The 27,099-nt window shown below is 38.0% G+C and overlaps 3 protein-coding genes across 3 annotated transcripts; 1 reads left to right on the forward strand and 2 right to left on the reverse strand.

Annotated features, from left to right (window-relative positions):
- The first annotated feature begins 460 nt into the window (after positions 1 to 460).
- Positions 461 to 2,679, forward strand: LOC131978139 (lipopolysaccharide-induced tumor necrosis factor-alpha factor homolog). Its single transcript, XM_059341664.1, has 4 exons — positions 461 to 470; positions 1,008 to 1,037; positions 1,756 to 1,888; positions 2,319 to 2,679. The coding sequence occupies exons 2-4, from the start codon at positions 1,013 to 1,015 to the stop codon at positions 2,425 to 2,427; spliced, it is 267 nt and encodes an 88-aa protein (XP_059197647.1). The 5' UTR covers positions 461 to 470; positions 1,008 to 1,012; the 3' UTR covers positions 2,428 to 2,679.
- Positions 2,680 to 3,353: 674 nt separating this feature from the next.
- On the reverse strand, positions 3,354 to 20,362 carry LOC131958981 (uncharacterized). Its single transcript, XM_059324418.1, has 25 exons — positions 20,281 to 20,362; positions 19,539 to 19,675; positions 17,384 to 17,509; positions 16,951 to 17,141; positions 16,780 to 16,868; positions 15,849 to 15,976; positions 14,571 to 14,698; positions 14,360 to 14,477; positions 13,800 to 14,018; positions 13,516 to 13,686; positions 12,822 to 12,971; positions 12,665 to 12,729; positions 12,412 to 12,541; positions 11,230 to 11,315; positions 11,017 to 11,146; positions 9,448 to 9,638; positions 8,785 to 8,875; positions 8,532 to 8,661; positions 8,264 to 8,454; positions 7,777 to 7,938; positions 7,556 to 7,692; positions 7,228 to 7,367; positions 7,002 to 7,096; positions 6,067 to 6,787; positions 3,354 to 3,433 (listed from the first exon to the last, which is right to left on the reverse strand). Exons 1-25 carry the CDS (start codon positions 20,360 to 20,362, stop codon positions 3,354 to 3,356), a joined length of 3,888 nt encoding a protein of 1,295 aa, XP_059180401.1.
- Positions 20,363 to 20,387: 25 nt separating this feature from the next.
- On the reverse strand, positions 20,388 to 27,085 carry LOC131959904 (uncharacterized). The gene is made up of 17 exons (XM_059325423.1): positions 26,981 to 27,085; positions 26,671 to 26,882; positions 25,625 to 25,725; positions 25,395 to 25,513; positions 25,124 to 25,300; positions 25,007 to 25,038; positions 24,808 to 24,905; positions 24,546 to 24,568; positions 24,438 to 24,459; positions 24,314 to 24,341; positions 24,148 to 24,232; positions 22,813 to 22,959; positions 22,520 to 22,731; positions 22,331 to 22,431; positions 21,298 to 21,416; positions 21,050 to 21,205; positions 20,388 to 20,701 (listed from the first exon to the last, which is right to left on the reverse strand). The coding sequence occupies exons 1-17, from the start codon at positions 27,038 to 27,040 to the stop codon at positions 20,483 to 20,485; spliced, it is 1,911 nt and encodes a 636-aa protein (XP_059181406.1). The 5' UTR covers positions 27,041 to 27,085; the 3' UTR covers positions 20,388 to 20,482.
- Positions 27,086 to 27,099: the final 14 nt, after the last annotated feature.

Consider the following 27,099-nt stretch of genomic DNA (forward strand, 5'->3'; position numbering starts at 1 on the left):
TCACTCTTAAGTCCTTTAGATTTATTAAACATTTGATGTGATGAGCTGCCTTGGACTGAGGTAGCACAAACGATGACAGTGGACAGTTGTTTACCAGATTCACAGATGTTAATAGTAGATGCCCATTTAAGGAGATCATTTGCACAAAAATGCTATTGAGATCAAATTACAAGGGAGCTCAAAGGATAATCCACATTTATTTATGTTTTAATTAGATGCTGGATCAAGGTTGTTTTTTCCAAAGTGTATTAAAACTAGGAAATCTACGGGTGTATAAGGTGATTGTTATAAAGTAAAAGTCCTCGCACAGTGAAGGTTTGAAACAGGGTTGGGTCAGTAAAGTTCACGCGGATAATTCCAGCAATCTTATGACATGTGGGGAAGTAAACAAGGTTGGCAGGGAAGGTGCAGCTCGCACTGAAGAAACTCACTTCTTCACCTCGGCAGTCAGACTTTCCTCTACACGCACTGTAAGTACTTTTCTGTCATGTATTTATAGGATTGTAGAGGGTACCTGTTGGATAATCGTTCTTGTTATGTTAAAAATGGTTTGCATGACCAAGAAAAGTTGTTGAATTCCAATATGTACGTATATCTGTAATTCTCTGTTAGGGATAAATGGATGTTTAATGATGCACACAAGACATTTACTTATGAGTGTTGCTTTGTGAATAAATTATGGAGATCACACATTTTCTAGTACACACACACACACACACACACACACACACACACACACACACACACACACACAAAACTGTTAATAAATAAAAATAAATATATAATAACATAATTTATTCCTCATGTATAGAGTTGAAATTATAAACTGAAATTGTATCTATATTTTAAATTATTATGTTTGGATAGAGGCCTACAGTTGACTAAGAAGATAATCTTAAATCATCATATACATTTAAATATTGTTTTTGATGTGTATCACGTTTGTCTCTAGCATGCGAATATTGCAGCCTGTATTTACCGTCATCTTTATTATGAATTGTTTACAGAAACAATGGCAAATGCACAAGCGCCTGTCGGTGAGTTTATGTCATTCTGAGGAGCCCAGTTAGAACACAACACTTGACTTTTTCCCCCCTTGTAATAACAGAATTTGTCTTGCACTTATTGCTTATGTATGTCTCATTATTATTATATATTACTTTTATTTTTTAGAATAATTTACATTTTATATTTTTAATTTAAAACTTTATATTTATTTAAAGGGTAATAGGGTTATTTACTATGTGAAATAATTTAATGTGATTTGTACACATGAAAACTAATGTTGATTATTTTGTCTTTTATTTTTAGAAAAAAATGTTTTATATTTTTAGTTTGTATATTTATATTTTAAATGTATTTATTTATATTTTATTTATAGGGGAATAGGGGTATTTACTATGTGATATTATTTAATATGTGATTTGTATACACAAAAACTGGGAAAGAAAACACTTTTATTTTTAGAATAATTTACATTTTCTATTTTTAAACTATGTATTTATTTTAATTTATTTAGGTATTTATATTTTATTTATAAGGGAATAGGGGTATTTACTATATATGCGCACTTATTCAATTTGTGATTTGTACACATGAAAACTGAAAGTTAATAAATTGTTCTCCCAAAAAACAAATAAAACAACACAGCTCTAATGTCCTCTAACTTCACTGAAATTCCCTTTCAGAATTTAAAATTCCTTTTACCACATCATTGTCAGTATTTTTTTTCTTTTCCATCCTCATTTCATGTAGTGGCGGTCGGCCCGCTGGGGGACGGTCCGGTTCAGGTGGCCTGTCCTAAGTGCCATCAGACTGTTCTCTCTAAGGTGGACTACTCCGCTGGTTTGCTCACTTACCTTTTCTGTGGAGGACTCTTCTTCTGTGGGTAAGAAAGAGCCATTCACTCTATCACTGTATACATCAGCTCTATATCCCAGTGAGGCTGTAAAACTAACATCTCAGTGGAAAAACCTTCCTGTTTAGCCTGACTATGGGGCAAAAATAGCCAATTAATCAATGAGTCTATTGACAGGAAATCAATTAGGAACTATTCTGACCATCGAATAGTCACTTTTAGGCATTTTTTAAAGCTGATTTCATGCTTCTTTTTATTTCATTCATTACAATGAGCTAAAATTTTGATTTTGGTCAGATAAAACACACCACTGAAGATGTTACCTTGGGCTATGGGAAAAAACATTAAAAACTTTATCCATCCCTTATTAGAAAAAGATTAAATAAATGTTTAAATAATGTATGAAAAAATATGTATTTTATGAATAGATGATCCTGACTTTGGCTTCTGTTCTCTCCAGCTTTGTTTTAGGTTGCTGTCTCATCCCGTTCTGTGTGGACCGGCTGAGAGACGCAAAGCACACCTGTCCCACCTGCAAGACTGTACTCGGAGTGTATAAACGCTTGTAACCGATATCAGAGCTGCAATGATTGGTGGAGCCAAACATTTACTAGTTTCATGCTTCTAAATTGTGGGAATTTGGTGCTTTTCATGGTAGTCAACTGAATTTGAAGACGTTACAAAATTACACAAGGCATATTTCAATATTTCCTGAAATTGTATAGACAAAGTTGATCGATAAAATTGTCTGTTGCAGTCCTAACTGACATGGCTTTCTAAAACTTCAACACATCCATCTGTACACCAGATTACACACAGCAGTTTCCTCTTGAATGGACCACTGTTGAATTCAGAAAATGTATTTATGCTGAATCTGACAAATAAAGGTCGCCACTAACACTCTTTCATATCTTGTTATGCTGAATTAAAAGTTTTTAGTCAAATTAAAGAAACAGACCAACATATATACTATATATATATGTGTGTGTGTGTGTGTGTGTGTGTGTGTACCCCAGTATATAAAGGATGGTTTTGAAACTAAATTTATAGTTGGTTTTGCTGCACTGATGAAATGATGTGACTCTGTCCAACCATATGAAATATGCATTTATTATTAATCTCTTATAGCTCCAGACTTGCCATTCATTTTCAAGGCAAGCATGCCTAAAGAAAGTGCTATATTAAAATGGATACACAGGATAACACAACACAAATACAGCAGAAACTGTCACCTTCTTATCTGTTAGAATTTAAACAACTGAACCACCAGAAAAAAACACACAAAAAAGAGTCTAAAAGTTACGTATAAAAGGTTTAAGAACATACTTCAGACGGATCTATTAATCGAGAATATATTATTTACATTAACTGTATTGTTATTGCACGTTAAATATTTTCTTCATAGCGATACAACATACAGTAGCATGTAGCTACAGTATTTCCTTCTATTAGCGGATATATATTTATCACTCACAATATTCAGCCACATTATTCGTCATATGTGAGAAGCAATGAGAAGTGCGAGGAGAACCAGGAAGGTTAAGCCAGCGTCTGCATGGATGCGGGCACCGTTACCTGAAACAGAGACACAAACTCAATTTAGAGACTAGCAACAGTTTAAAGACAGGATCAGCAACTTATGCTGCATCATGTGGGGTCAGAAAAATCGGAAAAACTACTTCCCGAGTTGCAGAGTTGGTGTGTCGGGCAAAAAATTAAATGATGGGCCATTGAAATAGGAGTAGAAGCAGGCGGCAACCTCCGGTTCTGACCAGTGAAGCAAACCAGGAAGTGCCTTTAGCCTGCATTCCTTCAAAAATTCCAACAGGAATACAAAATGAGACGACTTCTCACTTGATTTATTACTTTAGAAAAAATATTGTGGCAACATTATAATCTCAATTGCTCAACTCAAAATATGATGTTAATTGTGTAAATAATGGTGCTTTTTAGAAGAAAATTGATAATAAAGAAGCTTACGATTTGGGGCATGGCTACCTTTGATTGACAGGTCTCTAACAGGGCGAGCCCTCATCAGGAGAGAAGCAGAGCAATGTAATGTGTATCCACGGCACTGTGGACATCTAAACAGCTGTGAACATTTTCGTCTCAGAACTTTAGACTTTCACAGTGTTTTCATTTTATGAAAATTTGAACATTTTGTTCATGTAAAAATGTCTTGTTCGGCATTACGTTGTACTATCAGACAGTCCAAGGAGTTGGTGTTCAATTTTTATGGTAAGTAACGTACATTTTGTTTTAGCTTAAGAGTTTAGTTTTAAACTCCTCGCTTCTCTCCAGTCCAAATATGGTCTCTCCCGGTTTTCAAAAAACAAATATATCATAAAGCAAAGCAAGGTGGTCACAGCCGTAACGGGTGACGTCATAGTGACTACATCCATTATTTATATACAGTCTATGAGTAGAACGGACATTTCCATTCAAATCAACATAGCAGGATGGTCAGAGTGACTGTCAATTTTTATGTGTGTACTACTGCATTGGAAACCCTTTATAGCAGGCCTACTTCTGGATAATTAACTGACTTGCACCAAGTGGCAGACTCAGCGACGTGTCAGCAGTCAGCAACCAGCAGCACACAGCGACTGATCACAGCAAACAGCTATGTGTCTGTTCTACTATTATTCTATTTCTATGTAGTCAGCATTCTCACCGAGCTATGATCCATGTAGAAGGCAATGAAAAATCGTACCCACCAGGGGGCGATTTAACTTAAGGAGCAAAGGAGAGGGAAAACAGAAGAAGTACTCGAGTAGCGCAATGCATTATCTCATTTCACATTGTAGTGGTGGGAACGGCAGTTCTTTTCAGTGTTTTAAGAATCAGTTCTTAAAAAAGACAAGTACAAAGATTTGTTCACCAAATCAATCAGTACTTAACTGGCGCTATGACTGTGTGTCAGTACTCACTGACCTGAAACACGGCCGAGTGTTCAGTTCTGCTCGCTAAAACCTCTTTTCGACCAAAGCAGTTTCAAGGCTGGTTCGGAGCCGGTGCTAGTGCTGGTTCACAGTTGGTTCAACTTGCTAACCAGCTCTGAACCTGTTTGCTTTCCCACTGGCTCTGGAGCCACGTCATTACATCACTGTTTAAATCTGGATATGTCTTCGCCCTCTCAGCAAGTATGCTCATTTTAATCACTATGGACATGGAATCATAAACTGTATAAAATACATAATACATTATTATCAACACTGAACGTAAGATCCTAATGTTGGACTTTGTTGTAAGCTATCGCTAGGCAACTAACATTAGCACGATAACGATCGCCTGCCAACGTTAGCGCGCTACTTTGCCCGTATCAATCACATTGCAGTTAAACAAATCAAATATTACATGTTTTAGTTCATAGGTCTCAAAGTGATCCAGGAAAGGGCCAAGTGGCTGCAGGTTGTCATTCCAACCAAGCAGGAGCACACCTGACTCCACTCATCTAATCAATCACCATCATCATCTCAATAGGTTGGAACAAAAACCTGCAGCAACTTGGCCCTTTCCTGGATCAGTTTGAGACCTCTGTTTTAGTTGGTCTCTCTCAACGTCACAGAGTTAGTCTTAGTCCTACTAGCCCATATCAATCACATTGCAGTTAAACAAATCTAATAAATGAATGATACATGTTAAGTCAACTGAGAACGATCACATGTGAATAAGCCAATGAGCTGAGAATTAAGTTAGATAAAGCTAGTTTGCAAGCTGAAAGTTGCAATAACAATGATAAAAAATACAAATATACAAGTATTCACTTACACTTCACAGACTATAATAAGTATTCACTGGAGCAAAACTAGCTTATTGTATCAAACCTTGCTAGCATGAGTTACTAAGTTTAATTTGATCCAAAATTTATTTTTACACAAAACATACTTAAATGTGCAAGATTACTGTCTAAACTAACCCTATGCTAAAACAGTATCACCTCACTTGAGTTAGTTTTAAGATCAACAGGAAGTCTCTTTTCATCCTTTCAAAATAAAAGCATTTGTTATCAAAACACAGCTATGAGTTTTGCACAGTACTCTATATATATATATTTTATTTTGCATACTTGAGTACGTATTAAAACCTAGCAATTAATCGATTAATTGATCTTTAATGTTATAGATGCTCCAGTTGGCAGGTTTCTTCCTAACGCCCATCCCTAGAAGACATAGAAATAAAACAGCAACAACATTTCCAATACTGACCTGTGGTGGTGGCAGCGGGGGTAGGAGAGCTGTTGGAGGTCGGAGAATTAGAGCTGGCTGCAGGGCCGCTGTTGGTGGAGGCCGCAGGGCCACTGTTGGTGGTTGCTGCAGGGCCGCTGTTGGTGGTTGCTGCAGGGCCGCTGTTGGTGGTGGTTGCTGCAGGGCCGCTGTTGGTGGTTGCTGCAGGGCCGCTGTTGGTGGTGGTTGCTGCAGGGCCGCTGTTGGTGGTGGTGGCTGCAGGGCCGCTGTTGGTGGTGGTGGCTGCAGGGCCGCTGTTGGTGGTGGTGGTGGCTGCAGGGCCGCTGTTGGTGGTGGTGGCTGCAGGGCCGATGTTGGTGGTGGTGGCTGCAGTGCCGCTGTTGGTGGTGGTGGCTGCAGGGCCGCTGTTGGTGGTGGTGGCTGCAGGGCCACTGTTAGTCGTGGTGGCTGCAGTGCCGCTGTTGGTGGTGGTGGCTGCAGGGCCACTGTTGGTGGTGGTGGCTGCAGTGCCGCTGTTGGTGGTGGTGGCTGCAGCGCCGCTGTTGGTGGTTGGAGAGTTGGAGGTGGTTGGAGAGCTGGTGGTTGTAGGATCAGCCCTACCTATTAGCCCTATTCCCAGGGTGTCAAGATCTTCCTGGGACTGCCTGCTGGCCCAGTTCCGTACCAGCGTTTGGTTTTCATAGGACTTTAAATCTGCCACGTTTGTGCCAAGAAGACCTTGAACATCACTAACATTCAGGTTCTAGAGAGAAAATAGCAGAGAAATGTTATTTTCAAGTGCAAATAAAAAAACACTTAGCATTTGAACTGCCAGTGACTGTGAAAACAAAGTAATTCATTCTTTATTCTTTAGCATTGCTGCCCATTGCTGCCCACTTAAAAAACACTGCTAGAAATTAAAACACAAACACACACACACACACACACACACACACACACACACACAGAACACTGACCAGTACAACATTCTCATCTAGATTGGTGAAGGTATCCATGTCCATGTTTATATTGGACCTTGACAACTCTTCGATATACTCCTGATCTGCACCACCTGTAGACCACAAAAGAAAAAAAAAGCATTAACTGTGCTCAAAATGTTTTCCTGCATGTAGTATGGATGTGTGTGTGGTGTGTGTGTGTGTGTGTGTGTGTGTGTGTGTGTGTGTGTGTGTCTCTGCCTACCGGTGTAAGGTTCTGTGAGCTGGTAGGAAGAAACAGAGACAGTTGAGCGGGTTTTCGCCCTGAATGCTTGCTCTGCGATGGTGAACAGTGCTTGCTTTTTCTCCAGTGTGCAGTTGGTTATTGTCAGGGCGTCTGCGTCCCTGCAGGAGACACAAACAGACTCAACTTAAAAAAAAAAAAATCAGTGGGAACAGTTGATGCTGGATACCAAATAATTATGCGATACAGTCGACAAGTTTAATGGAATATTGGAATTCCCTGAAACTTTATTTTTGTAACATCATAATGACTTAATACATGTATGCATCTGCCTGCATCAAAGTCTTACTTGAGACTTTGCTCGGATATATTCTTCAAAACGTTGACGTCCAGGGAGCACAGATTGGATCCTCCTATGGCGTTGAGCTCCGAACTGCCCAGTTTGTTCCCATCGTTACTCAGATACTTAGAGATGATGGCCTGAGCCTGGACGACGAGAAGAAACATTCATTCACGACATGAACATGATGCGCACATACAAACAACACACTTGTTTATGCGTTTGCCTACAAGGCTCGGGTCCCAGTCCCCATTGGACGAGTCCATCAAAGCAGAGAGCGTGTCGATCGTAGTGACAGTCCACGTGTTGATGTCATCAGTAGTGGCCACGCGGGACGCTGGGCCCAAGAGCTGAACCTGATCTTCTGGGATGATGGAGTTTGCAGCGTAAGCCTTAAAAATAGACAAGAATCAGAATCACCCAGCAGAGAATCGGATAGTTAATAATTGTAAATAGAAAAAAAAATCTCATGTTGATGTTTAAACTGAAAATATTATCTTAAACTGATTTCCAGGTAGAGTTTTGTATATTCATTTTTAAATGTTTAACATTGAAAATACTTTTTGCTTAAAATAACAAAGCCATAACAAACTTTTGTGATGCTTTATTGTGCATTATATGTGCAAGTTCTTTAACACCTGGGATAAAATGGAAAAAAAACAACCAAACAAAATGGCAGAATATTACGATTTTTTGTAGATTTTTCCTGTCACCTACCTCTCGCAACTTGCTGAGAACAATCACGAGGTATTCCTCCTCGTCCACCTTGTCAGTGATCGCATCCAAGTTGTCTCTAACAGTGGAGGCGCTGAGGCAGCAGTTGAACTGGCTTATGTCATCATAGTCGAAGGGGAACGTCTCATCGCTGATGACCACCTGGGTGATCTCTCCTACAGTGCATTCATTTACTGAAACATAGGCAAAGAAGTGTTAAAAAGAAGTAAATTCATGAAGAGAAAATAGCAGACGAAGGGGGGAGGAATACCAATGGATCGCTTTGACTTCTTTCTAATGGATTTTCTTATTTCTTTCTTCAGTGCCCTCCTCTTCTTTCTGCTCACTCCGTTGCTCTTAAGAACGCTCATGAAGTACCTTAAGAAACGCCGCTTTGTTTTCTGCTCGCAAAACACAAAACCAAATCTCAATTCAAAACCATACAGGTAACATAATGCCACAGACTAATGTTATCGCAGTCACTTTTTCTTCTAAATGCATTAATTCATGTGTTTGTGACTCACTTTGTCAAAGTTATCGTAGAAGGTTGAAGTCAAATATAGAGGTAGCATCCCGAGGTCCGTCAGAGTTTGTCCGTTCCATGTTGCCGGAGCTCTGTTCATCGGAAAACAATGTATAAAAAGGTGAGATAAGATAAGATATGACTTTATGTATCCCGTAGTGAGAAATTGTTGTTGTCACAGCAGCTCAAGGTACAGGCACATAGATATAGAAGTCAGAATAAAGAATAAAAAAATAAGACATTATATACAATATATACATACATTTCTGCTATTTGGCATTTATTATTAATTTATATATTTTTTGTGTTTGTTTGTTTTCCTGAAAGTACATAGCATTTTTACAGATATTACACATAGGAGAAAATATATTTTTGCATGTTCAATAGCTTCAATAAGTTATTGCATGTAGTAGTATGAATGTCAATGAATACACATATTTAAATATATAAGTGGTATATGGCATATATAATATAAAAAATACAGAAGGCCTAATATAGGCCTAATTTGGTCCGAAAAAGAGGGTTTCATATATTGTCTTTGTCTCTTTAATTTGTTTTGTGTTTTTAAAGAAACAGAAGAAAAACAGGGGTTAGGAAATAAATCTGCTGCTACTAAGGACATACAATAAAATAAAATAAAAATGTATTTCTGCAGTTGACGTACCCCCATGGTGTTCTCCCGCTCTGCAGTAGAGACTCAACAGCAGCAGCTTGACTGCTGGTGAGGTCCGGGCAGTTCTTGAGTTTTTCCAGGATGGAAGGATCAGAGTTCTCGATGTAGGACCCGTCCAGAGTGCAGCACATGTTTCCCAACACTGATACAGTATCCTCAGTCAGACTTGTGTTTGTTATACCCTGAAAATAACAACAAGGATTAATTACAGATTGGAAAATGAAAGAACAGAAGTACTAACCATCTAAATTTGGAGTTATGCTGTTGTACTGTGATGTGCACTCTGACAATTATTCTTTATTTGTTTATGTGATAGTGGTTAGGTCACAGTTTAAATCAGGGGTTAAGTCTTAACACTCCGAACCCAAAGCAGTTTCAGGGTCCCTTTTGCTCTTTTTGCATTTTACTCACTGTGGCCTTATATGTCAATAAAAATAGTTTACATATTGAACTATTTGCATTTCTTACAACCTCTACTCACAACCTCTCTTGTCCTCTCCTCTCTGCTCTATGTAAACAGCCACGGGAGCGAAATCAATCACGGCTTCACAGTGTGGCTGAAGAGCAGAATTTAATGATTTTAAAAGGATCTAGTTATTCCAAACGGTTTGTTTTTAGGCGACGTGTTCATTGAGACATCTAGAATTTAAAAAAAATATGACATAATTAAACAAACAAACTTAAATAACTTATAATCCATTCAAGGAATGTCGGAAAGTGTTTTTACATTTTCTTTCTATGATAAACTTATTTTTCTTTGGTGATTGTTTAAACAAGAGAGTCTAGCATATTAATAAAATAAAAAGTATTAAAAAGTTGCTGTTTGAGGTGCATCTCAAATTTTCCATTAGTCCCTCAACCCTATGGAGTCCTGCGGCCAGATGGATAAATGAAAGGCTTATTGAGTGTACCAATGTGCGCATTTAGTGAGAAAAATTTGATTTTCGTTCCAGCAGTTTTTAGTTTTAGTTGTTAACATTTTTCATCTTCAATGGACAGGGACATTTAAGTTAGATTGTAACCATTTGGTTACAGAGGCACTCCAATCCGTGACTAATTTAAGAGTAATTTCTGTCCAGTATATTAACCCTCTGGTATCACTAGGGACATTTTCACCCAAATTTGTCATTTTTCACATTTTTTAATTTTGTCTTAATCTTTGAATTATCCAAGACTGTGATAAAAATCAATGCCCCAACCAAAAATGATTTATTATATGGAAAATAACTACATTTTTATTTTTCATAAAAAACATGACATTGTGTAATAAACTGACATTTAAAGGTTTAAAATGCCAAAAATGTTTAAACATTTGGTAGTTTTGAGCAGGCCTCTCTATGAGAGGTTTATGTGAAAAAAAGTATAAAAAATTATTAATCTGTACATTTTTTGTAGGGTTTTTTTTGGAAGTGGACATATTTGCCCTTAATGGCCTTAAAGGGTAGTACATTAAAGTGATTTCTGAGAAAGCTAGTTTAAAATTTAGCTTGATAGGCTCTTTTAAGAGAGAACTTGGGAACATTTGCAAAGGATGAGTTGTTTTTTTGTTTACGGACTCACCAGGCAGCTCCTGGCGTTATCAAACAGAGCTGTCAATTTGTAGCTGAGGGCGGAGGAGAAGACAGAGAAGTCCGCTTCTGCCAGCTGTTCGAAATAGGACCTGCAGCTGGCCTGTTGCACCAGAGAGTAACTGTGGAGAGACAGACACTCAGTCACTCACACAATGTTACGTTATTATAGCAAAGCCTGCTTTTAACTTTAGTCCAAACTCACTCATAGTACAGCAGCACGTCAGGAGGATAGAAGTCGAAGCTGGTGACATCCGAGTCTCCTTTAATGTAGTTGTACATGCACATCAACTGTTGGTGAGACGAAAAGGAACGGTTATACATTTTCTGTTGAAATCTTGTAGAATATTGTTCCAGTAAGATGTATTAATTAGGTGAAAAGATAAGTGTTAAATGCCTAAAGCTGAATGCTGTTTAACAAAGATCCTAATCCTAATTGGAGTTATATGAGATACCACTTATGATATACAGGTGCATCTCGATACATTAGAATATCATGGAAAAGTAAATTCCCAGTAGGTCAAGTAGACACTGAATTTTAGGTCTTCATTAAATGTAAGCCATAATCATTAGAATTAGAATTAAATAAAATAAGACATGAAATGTTTCATTCTGTGTGTAATGGATCTATATAATGTGTTATTTCCACTTTTTTAATTGAATTACTGACATAAATAAACGTTATGATATTCTAATTTATTAAAATGCACCTGTGCGTGAACATTTATGTTTACAATATTTTTAACCGTGAAACAGTCCTGTTTAAGACTCCCTTGACAAAAACATTAATTTAACCTTGCAATTTAGCCTTGATCGGTCAGTTTGTTCATGTTATTGTGTGACTTTGCTGAATTTGAACTAACCCTTTAAACCCAAAGTCACACAATAATGCAAACTAACTACCCGATCGAGGCAGCACTAAACCAGCGAGTAATGTGTCCTGCAAGATTAAATTAATGTTATTGTCAAAAGAGTCTGGTGGCTTTGAAGCATGCATTGACGGCTGTCTAACTGCAGGGTAGAGTGGGGAAAATATTCCAAATATAGTGCACGCTTAAAAAAAATCCAAACTATTCCTTTAAGAAATCAAAATTAAGAAAATGTTCTGTTTTCTGACAGGAAAACTTTAAATTTAATGTAAAAAAAACATTCTACAGTTATATATTTTTAAATACAGATGCATACTGTATATTAGCTGTATGTTTTAGAAATTATCTGTAAATTAACTTACAGTTGTTTACTGTTATTTGACATTAAGTTGTCGAAAACTTTTGCTGCCAGACTACTTTCCATTTTTTTACAGTTTAGGAAAAGAAAAATTTGTTGTGAGAAATGGCGGTTTAAGATGGTGTAAATGATGCACACACACACACACACTCTTTCTCACCTGAGTCTCCACTAGAATGACCTTGTTCCTGCCTCTCCTCCGACAGGCTCTAATCAGCCTCTTGATCTGCACCTTTTTAACAGTCCTCACACTGGTGCACGTAAACCCTTGTAGCACAGAGGATGACAAACTACACACACACACACACACACACACACACACACACACACACACAGTAGGTTAATGTACATATTGAACCTCACCTGTAGGACTATTTCTGACCTGCTTTATTCAAAACTTCTTCAAAACTCACTTGTTTGGACTTCCCAGTGTTGCAGTAGCAGACTCCACAGCGAGCACTTCAAAGAACAACTCCACCTAAAAAAACCCCCAATGAATTAAAATACACATAGTGTGCAGCGACAAACTTTAACAGCAGTTGTGTTTCAGTGTTGCATCCATCCACCGACCTGCTGCTGTTTCCATCTCTTCTGGTTCAGTTTGGTGATGACCTTTTTGTTATTTGAGAAGCCCAGCAGCAGAGCTCGAGGGATCTGAGTGGCCATTTCATCCGGAACGTTCTGTATGATCATCTCACTGTTGCTGTCCATTGATATGATCTGTGTGAGGATGTGAGAGGGAAGTTGAATGTGTGTTTCACTCGCCTCTCTTTGTAAAAAGTTTGAAGTCTGTTTCAACTCTCAAACTTCTCAAATAATTTGTCATGATATTTTTATTAAACTCTATTTTTTAGATTACCATTTATTATTTGTTCCAAACCCTTTTTAATGCATTTTTTCTACTTATTCAAGTTATTATGAAGTAATTTTATTTTCCATCTTTTTTTGCATTAATTAGGCCATTCCACCCTATTACCTATGATTGTCCTTCTGTTTCTTCACATTTCTTCTCTGTCAATTTGACACTTACATGCCAGTCTGTATGTTTTTGAATAAGGATTCCGGCTGTCTTGCTTTTTGTGAAATTTCTCATGAAACCCAACCCATAACCAATCCATTTTTTTGTTTTGGAGTTTTTCTTTCATCTGAATCAAGTGCCCAAGAATAGACGATGTCCTATGTTGGAATCTATTGTGGTGCAAATGTGTGATTTAGGATCATATAAATAAAATCCTGCAAAAGAGAAAAAAGGAAGCCGTCCTACCTTAGTAACAAAAGTCTCCTGGACGACAGTTGGAGCGGTCGTTATGTGTCCCAGAAACGAAGGATTTTTAGATACGACGAGCAGCTGAGAGGCACTGATGCTGGTGAACGTTTTCGCAGGAACGCCCATAACGAGAGAGCCGAGCATTAACAGGGACGAGCTGCTGTTGATCTGGTGGGATGGAAGACACAGATGAGACGGCTTTACTCTGACCCGTGTGCTCAAAGACACAACCCAAATAAAATCTGAACTCAGTGAAACAGTGACAGACAGACAGCAGCTACCTTTAAGGCCCCTGAAGACATCAGAGACATGACGACGGCCTTGGCTTGGCCTTCATTCCAGCCCGTCACACTGCCGAGAGTGCTGATGGCCTCTAACAAGTCCTCAGGCTTTATCATCTTGATCTGACCCATGGACATGCCGGTGCTTTCGCTGCCGAGCGCAGAGATCGCCGTTGAATCAATTTCGTCACCGAGATTAGCCGCCAAAGCTGCAGGAACCTACACAGGAAACAGTGAAAACTTTGTCATTAACAGTTAAATTACAGTGTTTTTATTAGTTTTTAGTAGTTTATTATCAAGCACAACCTATTACCCTTACTCAAAAGTCCATTTCTGTACTTATAAACTACAATTATCCAATCCAATCCCACTTTATTTATAAAGCGCAGAGTGCTGGACATAGCGATAAATAAAACAACACAATAAAATAAAAAAATTAAATACATAACCAATTACATGAAGTTCAATAAGATACAGATGAAAGCAGCATCTACACAGTGTTGAACATCAAGGAGAAAAGGTGGGTTTTAAGAAGAATTTTAAAATCAGGTGTTTCTTACCTGTGGGTCCAGGTCTGTGCATAGAGTGGTCAGGTTGTGCAGGATTATCATACTTTCTTTTGGTGTCAGCTGGCTGAATGCTGGGCCAGGAGCGAAGCAGCGAAACAACAGAGGAAGTCTGCGGCGAGAGCAAGGGAATCAGTTTACACAATGGTATTATCGTTCATGTATCTATTTGATGTGTGAGGGTGTTATGGCTGTTGAGGCTCACAGCAAGGGGTTGAAGTTGCTTTCCTCTTGATAAACGAGGTCGGTGTAGTACTCCGTGAAGTTGAGAGGCAATTCAGACTGATTGAAGAGGGCCAGGTTCAGAGGGTTCACTGCGAACTCCCGGATCACCTGCAGAGAGGAGAGAGAGTATGTAGACACTGAAAAGGTTAAAATTTAATCAATCTGTAGCAACTATTTCACTAGTTGGCCTCCGTTCGGTACTTTTGGCCTGATCTGGGGACGTCCAAATGCCGCACTTTCTGGTGTTTGGACTGCATTTTGAAGAAGATCGCCACCACCAGAGTAGGTAGAATATGATTTATACATATATAACAACATATGTGTGAAATTTAATTTGACTACATGTCTAATTAAAATAAGAAAGTAACTCTGATGAGAAAAAACAGTGACAACACTCGGTGAGCTTCTCTGTATTTTAACTGTACTTTATTTTATTGTGAAGGACAGAAGTATGGTCCTGGGTGTGTTGATAAAAGTGATATTTATTTGGCTTACTCAGAAACAACTTATTTTCCCTGGAAAAAAACAGCAGCGCCCATTGTTGCAGTGGTATTCAGATCCATTACTTACGTAAAAGTACTAATACCACACAGTGAAATTACTCCACTGCAAGTAAATGTACAAAACTATCTGCATCAAAATATATTTATTACTTTCAAAAGTAAATGTACTTTTTATGCAGAATGGACCCACTCAGATTGTTTTATATATTCCAAATACATTATTAGATCATTTTTATTGATGCATTTATGTAAGCCGTGTTTTAATTATCTCCAGACAGGGCTAATTTTAACTACTCAATATACTGTTATGAGGTTTAATTAAAAATAAAAACATCTCATCACTTAAAATGTATTATACCATGTCAAAAGTAACTAAAGCTGTCAGCTAAATGTAGTGGAGTAAAAAGCACAATATTTTCCTTAAAATGTAGTTGAGTAGTACCTCAAAATTGTACTTAAGTACAGTACTTTAGTAAATGTATTTAGTTACTTTCCACCTCTGGATGGAAGTGACCGATTTGTGGCAAAGATAGTGCAAGGCTAACATACACGATAAGAAGTTAGACTCTACTTTCAAACTACTTAATTTATTGGAAACATAACATGATCATTTATATAAGCAGTTAATGTGAGATTTTGATAGACTGGCCGGCCGACCTGTGAGACAGTGACATTAACTGTTTATTTCCTAATTTGGATCCTAGTGAACAAAACCAGAGCCTGCAGTTTAAGATAAAACAAATGATGTCCTGTACCTGTTCAGATCCAAAGATCAGAAGATCCTCCAGAGTGAGGAAATCGATAAAAGGGCCGATGTAGTTGACAAACCAGGCAGTGGAGTTCAGTTGTGGGTCGGTCTCGCTGAAGCACCTCGGAGTCGTTGCTATGACGACAATTTACAAATATTTACATGGAGGAGTTAAATAAAAAACATGAAAACAACATTGGCTAAGGCCACTTAATATTTATTTTATGTACACTTTTAGACATGATTTCTGGGTGAAAAATGTCCCCAGATATTAAATACCATTATTCTGCTGGGTAGAATATTTATATTCAAAGCTCAATCTAGAAATCATCTGAATCTAAGTTTGCTTAAAAACACAGTGTGGAGCCAGTATCTTTTGAATAAATTATACAAACCATCAAAAAGTAGCACAACATAACTTGAAATGAGAAAAAATCTGCTCCAGTGAAAAGTGGGATGATATAAAATACATATATTTTTCTTTCTAATTGTAAGTTTTATTTAGCTTTTTTCCTCCATTACCAAAGAGATCCTTATTATTGTATTTTGTGTCGTTCAGTGGCACAACATTATTGTATCCATTTTTTCTAATATGACTACCCTTTTATCTAATAATATTAATAATAATAATACATTTTATTTGTAAATCACATGTGTATCATATATGTTATATACTACCCTCATATTACTACTGTATTATTATACTGCATGCTTTTATATTCTTTTTTTGGTTGTCATGTATGATATTTTCCTATTATTTCTTGTTTGTTTTATTTTTATTTATAGAAACACATATATCGTATTAAATGTGCTTTATAAATAAACTAGACTTAACTTTGAAGAAAAACACAAGACAAGACATTTCTCCATTACATAAAAATCCCTGGTTCGTTGTCAACACTGTTGAAGACTAGCTAACTGTCGTACTGGAGACTGACCTGAGGTGAGGTAGTCTATGATGGTGTCAAACACATCTACCATCACAAAGTCCGTATCCGTGTAGTTGTATTCACCCAGAACTGAAACGCTGAAAACAAAAATTTAAAAAATAACATGACATAAAATATTTTCACAAAATGAGGATAAACTGTTGTAAGAACAACCCATACAGCTTCTGGAAGGCGAAGCAGGAGGCGTTTTGTATGCTGTTTGGGCCAATTAGACTCTTCGTGAGAAAGACCAAGTAGTTGGGGAGACTTCTGTCAAACCAGGTGTTGACCTCTGACCTCTCTGAGCTGCTGAGCGCCATGGGCCAGACGCAAGGCAGTGTGGACTGCCGCACCACGGCCGGGAGAGACTCCTGTAGGAAATATACACACTATTATATCATCAAAGTGTGTTTGCGTTCCTTTCTTTTTTTCCTTCTTCTTTTAACATGTATCTGTATTTGTCTGTTAACACAAAAGAAATGTACATTTACAAGTACATGTCACCCAGTTTTATAATGATGTTCAAAAACATATTAAATAGAAACTATAAAAAATAAATAAATACAAAAAACATGTTTGCATTTCTGTATGTTTTTGTGTGTGAGGTACATACGGTCTCGAGGAACATCTGTGTCTGGATGTAGTTTTTGTAGATCACACAGAGCTCTGCATCGTTGTCCACAACGTCAGGGCGACGGAGAAAATCTCCAAGAGCAGATGGAGGCATGGAGTTCACCAGCTAGAGATAGCAGCAGATAATAAATATGTCCTCCTCACAGCCTTCAACCCAAGCTACAAAACTGACCTTCTCTTAAAGGGGTGGGTTGGATATGTTGAAGCCACCAGACTCCATTGACAAAAACAGCAATTTTACTTCACAGCACATGTATGACTTTCAATTCCTTGTATGTCTGGTACATGTGAAGAATTGACAATAAAGCTGACTTTGACTTAAAGCTCGCTGTCAGTTAAGCTAACAGGTAGATAACTGTCAATTAAACTGTCAGTTAAGGTAGCTGTCAGTTAAACTAACAGGTTGCTAAGCTAGATGTCTGTTAAACTAACAGGTAGCTAAGCTAGCTGTCAGTTAAACTAACAGTTTGCTAAACTAGCTGTCAGTTAAGCTGGTTTGCAGTTAAGCTAGTTGTCAGTTACAGTAGCTGTCAGTTAGTAACTCATTCAACGTTAATAAGCTACGATATTCAGTTTTCTCTCTCCAGCATTCTGTGTGCTTGCTTTTCGTCTACAATTACTGAATTACTTGGTGTTTTAAAGGGTTAGTTCGGGTTCACTAAAGTCACACAATAACACAAAACTAGAAAATGTCCTCTGGAGAAATTCTGAAAGGGCCACGGGGCCTGCTGCCGGTGTGTGTACACTATGATGAGATTCTTCAATGATTTAAACTATGCCCTTTAACCTCAAAATTGAACAGAAAGCATTTTTGGCAAAACCATAATACCTATCATTGATCCGACATTTCATTTTGAGCGTCCTGAGTTCTTCCTGAACATCTACATATGTTTTTTTTTAAAGAAAAATGAAAAATAGCTTTGTTAGAGCGATCTAAAAAAACTGTTACATCTCCCTTTTTCAGAAATCTTCTTGCGTTTTTAATATGGGAGCCAACGAGGCTGTTGGTGCGTGTTGGTGGCGCATCTGTGCGTCCTACGCCCAAACTATAACTCTTACAGCTTTACCAGAGGATTGTGAGTGAGAAGACAAATTTTCCTATGTTTCTATGTATAAATTATTTCTGTAGAGTGGAATTTGCAGCATGGAGCACAGTTTTCAAATGTATTTTTTGATAATTTTTTCTCTCCCTCTACACTCTGGCGAACATTCCGTGCAATACACACCCATTATAATCTCAGAATTTCTCAAAAAATGATCATGGTGATTGAACAGGGATTGATAAAAAATCTATATGACCTATCGAAATGTGGATTAATACACCGATACACAAGACTTGTGTCTACTGTTTAAAGTTTAAATGGAGTCTCTAGGTGAAATTATGCGGGGGAAGTAGACGTTTAAAAATCTCCAATTGTTGTTATTTTTCGCTCATTTTTTTCCGGCCGTCCCATTCATTTCAATGCAAAATTTTGGGCAGTTTTTCGCAACTTACGTTGCGAAAAAAATTAGTATTCCGTAGAGAAAAGTAATAGCACACCGATCCCGATCAAACCGCACGTTTTGATATATAATTTGTCTTGCAACTCTTCAAGTTGTAGGACTAGTAGCGGGACGAAATTGCGTCCAGAAGAGAAAGAAGAAAAAATCCACAGTATAACAGTAGTGCTCTGGGCTTTGCAGCTATTGCTGTATGGGACCAGTGCTCAGTGCGATTGCCCCGTGGCCCTAATAAACTAACAAATCAAGGCAGCAGTTAACCTCCTGTGTTCTGCAAAGTAAAATGACTGTTTTTGTCAATGGAGTCTGGCAGCTTTGAAGAGAGCAAAGATAGTTATATATTTCCATCAGTTCCTTGTTGGAAAGGGCTCTCCGACAGTAAAGTAAAGCAGAGAAAATATTCCAAATTTAACACACACTTAAACTGATATCGATTTTTATTTTTTGCTTCTGCCTCATCCACAACAGTACGTTGATGTGGTTCCGGTGCTCCTGCCTGCTTCTCCAAACTGGGGAGCGTGCCGACCACCATTACTGTAGGTAATACACTGACTATGGATCAGTACTGCATACAACCCCACCTTAACACATATACCCATCCCTTTAATCCTTTATTAATATTTTTGGAAACACACCTGATGCATCCTGTCGTGAGGCATGAGGTAAATGAAGGTGGTCAGGTTGGGGAACTGGAATCCCATGAACGAGCGCTCCAGGAAAGTGTAGAAACTGAAGTTGTGGTTGTCACCATAGCACTGGAGCGGTATCGGCCCTAGAATGAAGGAGAGTCAAAGAGTTCGGCTGTCTTATTACTCTTTCGGATCAAGTCCGAAGAATCTAAGTATCTTAAAGGTAACACATGGAGTATTTTATTCTAAACAAAGTTTGTCCGTTTCTCGTTTGTCACCAAAACATACTGTTTCTGTGAAGCCTGACAACTGTGCTGAATGCTTTTTCTTTCCCCTAACACAAGATTAAGATAAGATTTCCTTTATTAGTCCCACTACGGGGAAATTTCCAGAGTTAAAGCAGGAAAGTGGATAGCAAAAAAAAAACATAAATAGTAAACAGCCATATAAACTAGAAATATAAAAAAGGTATTAGCAAATAAACAAGTAAAAAATAGAAAAAAGTATTAACAATTTAAAAAAAAAAAAAATACATACAAATTTAGGAAGATTATATAGAATGTAGACAGAATCAGCAGTTGAATATGGACCGTTAACACAGATCAAATCTGATTTCTTTCAGAAAAATCAACAGTGTTGTTGTCAGTAACTGCCAAGCAATTACTGCAAATGGAATAAGTCTTCTGATAATATATTTTGATTGTTACAGGAAACTGTATTATGTGTTATTTCAGAGTGCTTTCTTTACCTTTGAGGATCTTAACAATGTGGTTGTGGATTTCTTCCTGTGTGTCCTCACTGAGAGAGGAGATTGTTGAATTCAGGTCCATGACTCTGAAATAAAAAAAAAGTGGAATCCCAAAGAGGCATTACAAAAAAGGATCTAATTCAAAAATAAATTTGATTCCAGTGTTAATAAACCATTAAAGTCAGTGCTCGTGGTTCTACACTCACCCCTGTTGTTCGATGCTGCAGTTTCTTCCTGCAAGTATCCTGAAGAACGGACCGACGTGCTGCGGCGACAGACCAACCAGGAGGGGGCGCAGTCGGCTGTGAAGCCACACGGACACAGCAGAATCTCCCACTGAGTGATCTGAGAGGTTTGCACGATCAAACACAACCTGCAACATGGCTGACCTCACCGCAGAGGGGAACATGTTTTCATGACCCTGCAGGAAAAGACAAATGATCAAAGGAGAGGTTATAAGCAAAGAAGGAGTTTATGGACACAAAATAAAGCTTATTTTTCTGCAAAGAAACAACAAAGAGGTTCAGGGATGCTGGTTAAACTGCACATTCTTCTACATGTCTGTATCATCAGATCAAAGTGTTCAATTTGAAGGTACGGAGCTTCTTTCGTGTCAATTCATGTTAAAAATGTGTGAGTTATGACATTTTCTACCTCAGATAAGCAAATAAACATCATTTGACTTCCCCTGACTGAAATATTGTGACCTGTTGCCAATAAAGGACAAACCTTCACTATTAAATTGCTGTTGTTTTTTACCCACACTCACCATGATAGCAGGGGAGTAGTCATCAAAGAAGGTGGGGAGGAATTTGTTGGGGACATGCTTCATCAACATGTCTACCTGGGCTCCTGAGGTGAGCTGGCCGGGTGTGGAGGACACCTCTACCAGCTGTTTAAGAGTCAGCTGCGGTAGGGCTTCCATCTGCATGTGCACAAAGACCAACAGATGGTTAAAACACTGACTTAACAAACAGATAAACAAAGATAACAACAGGGAGAAACAACAGGAAGTACCGCTGAAAAGTTGCGATTCAACATCTGCAGATCCTTGAAGGACACAAGGGCAGAGAAACCTCCCAAGTTCCTCTTCAGCCATTCTCCACTGTTGTTAGTGTGTGAGCTGCAGCTGGAGTCTGAAACACAAAAAAACACAACAACTTTAACTTTACTGCATTATTAAGGTTGCATCATGATGAAAAAGTTTGGACGCTGTGTAAGATGTAAATAAACACAGAATGAATCAAGTTCAGAATGAGTAGATATACTGACAAAAACAAAACTTTCCCAGTCTGAGTATTAGATATCTTTGATGTCTTTGTACTGTATCCAGTTGAGTTTAGGTCTGTTTCTATATTTACAGCATCAACTTCTTGTACAAGAACCCCTGTTAACCTCACTGAGAAATAATAGTTCTGTTGTTATTGCAAGAACAGATGTACATCACTGCAATAATTCTCTGGATTATGGGTCATTCATAGCATTTATTTATTTTTAACCACATTTGTGGTCATTGTGGTCAGATTATAGGACAATGAGCCCCATAGGCACAGGTGTGCAAAAGGCCTCACCACCTCTCCAACACTCACACACAGACTTTATAGTGGTTTTACCTCTTTGTGCTGTTGTTTCGTGTTTCTTTAACGTCCTTACGCATCTCTCTGTGGCCACATTATGTCACTTTGTAATTGACATGGTTTGTGCAGCTTTTAAAGAGAGAACTTCAGGCACCTTTCAAGCAATTTTAAGGCACCTAAATCAAAAATATCCAGACCAGTCCAATCGAAATTTTATTTTGTTACCCAGGTCAGTCAGTCCATCTGTACGCGTCTGCTGTGAGACGCCAGGAGACGACAAACAAATATGACAACTGGATCGTAGCATTTCAAATATTCAAAGATGTTAACATGATGGTGTCGATAAAGTGCCAAACTATGTTGAAATGTAAGCATTTTTTAAAGAGCATATTCAAATTCTTTCTAACCTTGAAACACAATGGTTAAAATTACACTTTACACTTCAAATACACTTACTGAAATGTGAAGCCTACCTGTGGTGTTCCTGGTCAGGAAATCCTCGATGAAGTGAGTGTAGATAGACATCTGCGTGGAGTGTGTCATGTGCAGCTGTAGATGGCTCAAAATCTGCACTCTAAAATCACATGAGGGGTCATTTAGTTAATGACAATAAAAGCCTCAAAACGAGCCAGTAAATGTGTGAGAGGCTTCGTGCTGCTCACATCTGCTGGTAGGTGCTGCAGTTTAACTCCTTTGTGGTGAGACATGAGAGGAACTGGGGGGAGGCGGCGGGCAGGAATGGGCGAAGCCGTCGTTTGAACCACAGCTGGACGATGGCGGGATTGTTGAGGCTGGCCATGCTGATCGAGTCCAGTCGGATTTCTCGTATGGAGTCCAAAATCATTGAAACAGCAGGATTTCTGGGGTCCAGAGTCTACAAGACAAAAAAATCACACAGTGTCTAGATCTTCTCAGGGAAGGGGGTAAAGTGAGGAAGTGTATTTTAAATGTTTACCGTGTTGGTTAGCAGATCCAGAGCTCTGTCCAGCACACGTGAGGCTTTGGAGAGGAGAAGCTTCCACACGGGTGTCGAGCCGCCGGACATGGAGGAGCGATTACATGCCAATATCGCCGCCAGATCTTCTGCTGTCAACCCTGACAGCTGTGTGATGAAAGAACACAATGATAACAGATGAAAAATGAAGGAAAATCTTAAATAATTTCACAAAACAATGTCGTTTAAAAAAAAATTGTTGATCTGAGATGTTGATTGATGGAGGAAGACCTAAATTTAGTAAAAACCAGAAATATCACAACCTAAAAACACTTGTAAACATGTAAAAGTGAACTAAATCAGCAAAATGTACTTAACCCTCCTGTTATGTTCATTTCTCAGGAACAGCAATAATGTTGGTGGGTCAACTTGACCTGGGGCATGTTTAATTACCCAAAAGTGTGAAAAATGTGTAAAAAGTGTAAAACAAATCCCAATAAACATAGTTTATATTTCTTTAATAACTCCATTACCAACCATCTTAATCAATATTTAGGGCAATACTTTGCCTCTCACATATCATGGTTCAATGAGGATAATTCATGCATTTTTCATTAAAAAAATGCATGTTAAAAGTTTTTTTATGTACATTGGAATGACCTACATATAAAATGCAATGGATCTAAATGACATTGGTTTTATTTTGTATTTTCATTTTATGAAAAAATACTTTTAACTAAATGTTTTATATATTTTAAACTTTGAAATGGGTCAATTTGACCTGCAACATAACAGGAGGGTTGATGTATCAGAACTAAAGGCTCTCATTGTGTAGAAGGTCTTAGTTGAAAGTGTGATATTATAATAGAATATTGTATTATTCCCTTGTATCACTAATGATACGTGTAAGAGCATTTTAATGTTGTAGTTCGAGCATTTTCAACTAGACATCGGTTCTGTTTGTTAATTAAACATTATGCCAATAACCGACATTTTGCTACAATAAGTATATAATTTGAACACTGCAGCTTTTGTTGCAAGGAATCTGAAATGAAGAACTAGGCCTCATTACCTAAAAAACAAGATTTTTATTAATGATTAGGGCTTGGAAAATAAGAGTTTTGAAAAGGTGGTGGTGCAGTTTAGTAGTACAGTGGTGCATCGTGTTATATTAGAATACAATTATTTTAATGTAAAAAAAAAAAAAAACTAGAAACAATGAGTGTCAAGTAAAAGTCGTGGAGTAAAAAGTGAAATTTGTCCTTTTGAAAGTATAAGTACGTCCAAACTACATTAGGTTACAGTAAATGGGTAAATGTACTCAGTTGCACTACTGGAGATGTCTTGGTGTCTTACGGTGGTACAGGCGAACTCCTCAACAGGAAAATCACAGAAACGTCCGTTCATGTGACCGCTGGTGAGGTGGAGCTGCAGCATCGTGCTAAAACAAAAAAAGAACATTAATTAATACAAAATGTTTAAACAAAAGCTCAAAATAGAGAGGGATGTTTAGAAATCTCACCTGTTCACTCCAATACAAATGTCTGTTTCTGTAAAATATAGGAATAAATTATTAACAGATTAATAGATTATTAACATTAAAGTATTGACAAATGTAATCATTATGTAGCAGTTAGATAACTTACCATTTGTCATCGTAACATTGCACTTAGGGGGGAAAAGATTAAGCTGGTTATGAGTCTTTGTTACGACACAAATATTCAGAAAAAAATATGAAAATCAAATTTTTTTACCTGTCCACTGTATATGATGCAACCTATAAGACAATAACATGCAAATTAGTTTCTGGTGAAGCTCATAAATCATATTAAAATCCTCCAGTGAATGAAGAAAATCCACATGGATTAATCTATAAAGTCAGCCTATTAGTGTCTGCTAAACCTGCAATACTTATTTTTGCCACTTTGGGGCAGCAGATAGTTGAAGTTGTTGTAAAACTCCTCAAGGTAAAAGTCTTATAATGTAATCATAATAATATTCTAGACTGTTTCTCACCTGGTGGTATGAGCATGGATAACTGTGTCTTGACTTCTGTGATGATTGATGCTAAAGAAAGAGAAACTACAGGCAAAACCGAGTCCAGTCTTGCAAAGCTAGAGTGGCAACATGAGGGAATAACAACAGTTTTATGTTTCATATGATTATCGATAAATATAAGATGTATTTTAAAGAAACACAATTATAATGAACTCACATTGCTTTGTATGATGAGCAGGAAAGGTGTGCCTTTAGATACAGAAAACAAAGATTATTGCCTTCGAAAAGCAGTGTAAAGCGCACATCTGGAATAAAGAGGAATAATCTTTTGAACCTTGTAACTGAAATAGGGGAGGCCTCGGAGAAATCTATCAAATTTCCCCTCATCAAGAGGCTCAGTCAGGTGATTAAAGATGGTATTTGTGAGAACGTCTTTCTCTTGCGAAGCGGGAAGAAGAAGCACGAGCACCTCTGCCATCTGTTCTGGAGTCAGGAGATGTAGGACCTCCAGCTACATGAAAAGAAGGGAACAAAAAAAGTTGCTGAAAAGGTGATAAAAAATTGAATTTTCTAAATCCTTGATGTGGGCAGAAAATAAATCTTACAGGGTTGAAGAGTGGGTTGAGAGGAAGCAGAAACTTGATGGACATCACGGTGGAAAACGGACCAAAATTCTTCATCAGCCACTCCTCACTGCTGTTGGAGAAGGACACGCAGCCCGGACCTGGATCAAGTCATGACCAAAAAGACATATCGGTTAATGCCAACATATTTTTAAACTTACGATTTTTTAAAAGAGCCACAGCGTCTGTCATTCAGATCGTGCAGCAAGTACCTGATTGTGGGTGCGACAGGAAACGGAGGATGAAATCACTGGCGACCACATGCTGTTTTTCACCGGTCATGTTATTAAAATGGTGGATGAATTCTTGCAGTCTGACAATTAAATCAAAGACAGAGAAAGAAATATTTTATGCCTGTGAGCGCAATTGAAAAGTACATTTACTCAAGTTACTCAACCACATTTTGTAAACAAATATTGTACTTTTTACTGCACTACTGACTGCAGGCCAAGCTTAAAAAGAATGTTGCTGCAAAGAAGGTACAAACTCTCAAACCTGGATACTTCTACAATCAGGCAGCACAGGAAATATATACAACCATAACAGTTTCATGGTGAACACCACAAGATTATTGTCACCCATTCAGATTCTGACCCAATGTGAAATATTGTATCATTCTCCTTCTGTTCTTGAGTTATGTAGTGGACAGAAAAGCATATTGTACAAAATTGGCCTTTACATATTCTAGTGTTCAAAAGTTTGGGGTCACCCAGAGAATGCCTGTGCTATTTTCCATGAAAACAAACTGTTTTATTAAAGAAATGAGTTACAAAATATAGTCAAGACATTGACATGGGCAGAAATAATAATTTTAACCTGTACAAATCTCCAACTTTGCCTCTAGATACTCAACCAGCCTGAGGAAGGATGTTTTATTGTTGTTTATTGTTGTTTTATTATTCTCAAATCAGCACAAAACAGTTTTCAGCTGTGCTAGCATAATGCTCAGCTGTTTTAATGATCAATGAGCCTTTCAACACTATAAACGTGATTAACACAATGTGCCACTGGAACACAGGAGTGATGGTTGCTGACAATATATAATAGATATTTCATAAGAAAATCAGCCGTTTACAGCTTTGATAGTCATTTACCACATTAACGACGACTGTATGTCTAAAATTGTGCTTTCCTTCAAAAAATAAGGACATTTCTAAATGACACAAAACTTTTGAGTGCTAGTGTATATATCTGATAAAATAACATGCTGAATGTTCCTAAATGTTGTAAAAGAGTGCGTTTGTGCAAAATCACTTACATTTGCTGGTATGAATGACAGCTGAAGTTCCTGCCACCAAGACAGTGCAAGAACCTTGCTGACGCATACGGCAGGAACCCGCTCAGACGGATGGAGAACCATTCTCTGATGACGCTGCTGTTCATCAGCTGTTCATCGGTCAGCATCGACACTCTGATCTCTCCGATCACGTCCAAAACTTCAGACGCAGATGAACCAACCATGGTCATGGGCTGTGGGAGAGAACAACCGATTAATTCAATATAAATTCCCATAAACAGAGCTTGTCCTTCAGAAAAAAAGCTGAGTATAATCACAAAAAGATTCTGACCATGTTGGCCAACATGTCCAGAGCTGGGTCCAAGACATCGGATAGCTTCGTCAGCAGCATCTTCCACAGCCGTAAGGAGTGCTTGCTATTGCCGGGCAGGTCACAACTCAGAAGAGACA

This window comes from Centropristis striata, chromosome 1, assembly GCF_030273125.1.
Source record: "Centropristis striata isolate RG_2023a ecotype Rhode Island chromosome 1, C.striata_1.0, whole genome shotgun sequence".
NCBI lineage: Eukaryota > Metazoa > Chordata > Actinopteri > Perciformes > Serranidae > Centropristis > Centropristis striata.

Bases quoted from the DNA above. Each gene is read 5' to 3' on its own strand.
- LOC131978139 (XM_059341664.1), top strand. From the start codon at position 1,013: ATGGCAAATGCACAAGCGCCTGTCG. The intron at 1,038-1,755 runs GTGAGTTTATGT...CATTTCATGTAG, and splicing joins AAATGCACAAGCGCCTGTCG to TGGCGGTCGGCCCGCTGGGG. The intron at 1,889-2,318 runs GTAAGAAAGAGC...TGTTCTCTCCAG, and splicing joins GGAGGACTCTTCTTCTGTGG to CTTTGTTTTAGGTTGCTGTC.
- LOC131958981 (XM_059324418.1), bottom strand. From the start codon at position 20,362: ATGGACCTGAATTCAACAATCTCCTCTCTCAGTGAGGACACACAGGAA. The intron at 14,699-15,848 runs GTACAGGACATC...TCCTCTCTGCAG, and splicing joins TGATCTTTGGATCTGAACAG to GTGATCCGGGAGTTCGCAGT. The intron at 14,478-14,570 runs GTGAGCCTCAAC...CTCTCGCCGCAG, and splicing joins AGCAACTTCAACCCCTTGCT to ACTTCCTCTGTTGTTTCGCT.
- LOC131959904 (XM_059325423.1), bottom strand. From the start codon at position 27,040: ATGCTGCTGACGAAGCTATCCGATGTCTTGGACCCAGCTCTGGACATG. The intron at 25,039-25,123 runs GTTCAAAAGATT...CTGTATCTAAAG, and splicing joins TCCCCTATTTCAGTTACAAG to GCACACCTTTCCTGCTCATC. The intron at 21,417-22,330 runs GTAGGCTTCACA...TTTGTGTTTCAG, and splicing joins CCTGACCAGGAACACCACAG to ACTCCAGCTGCAGCTCACAC.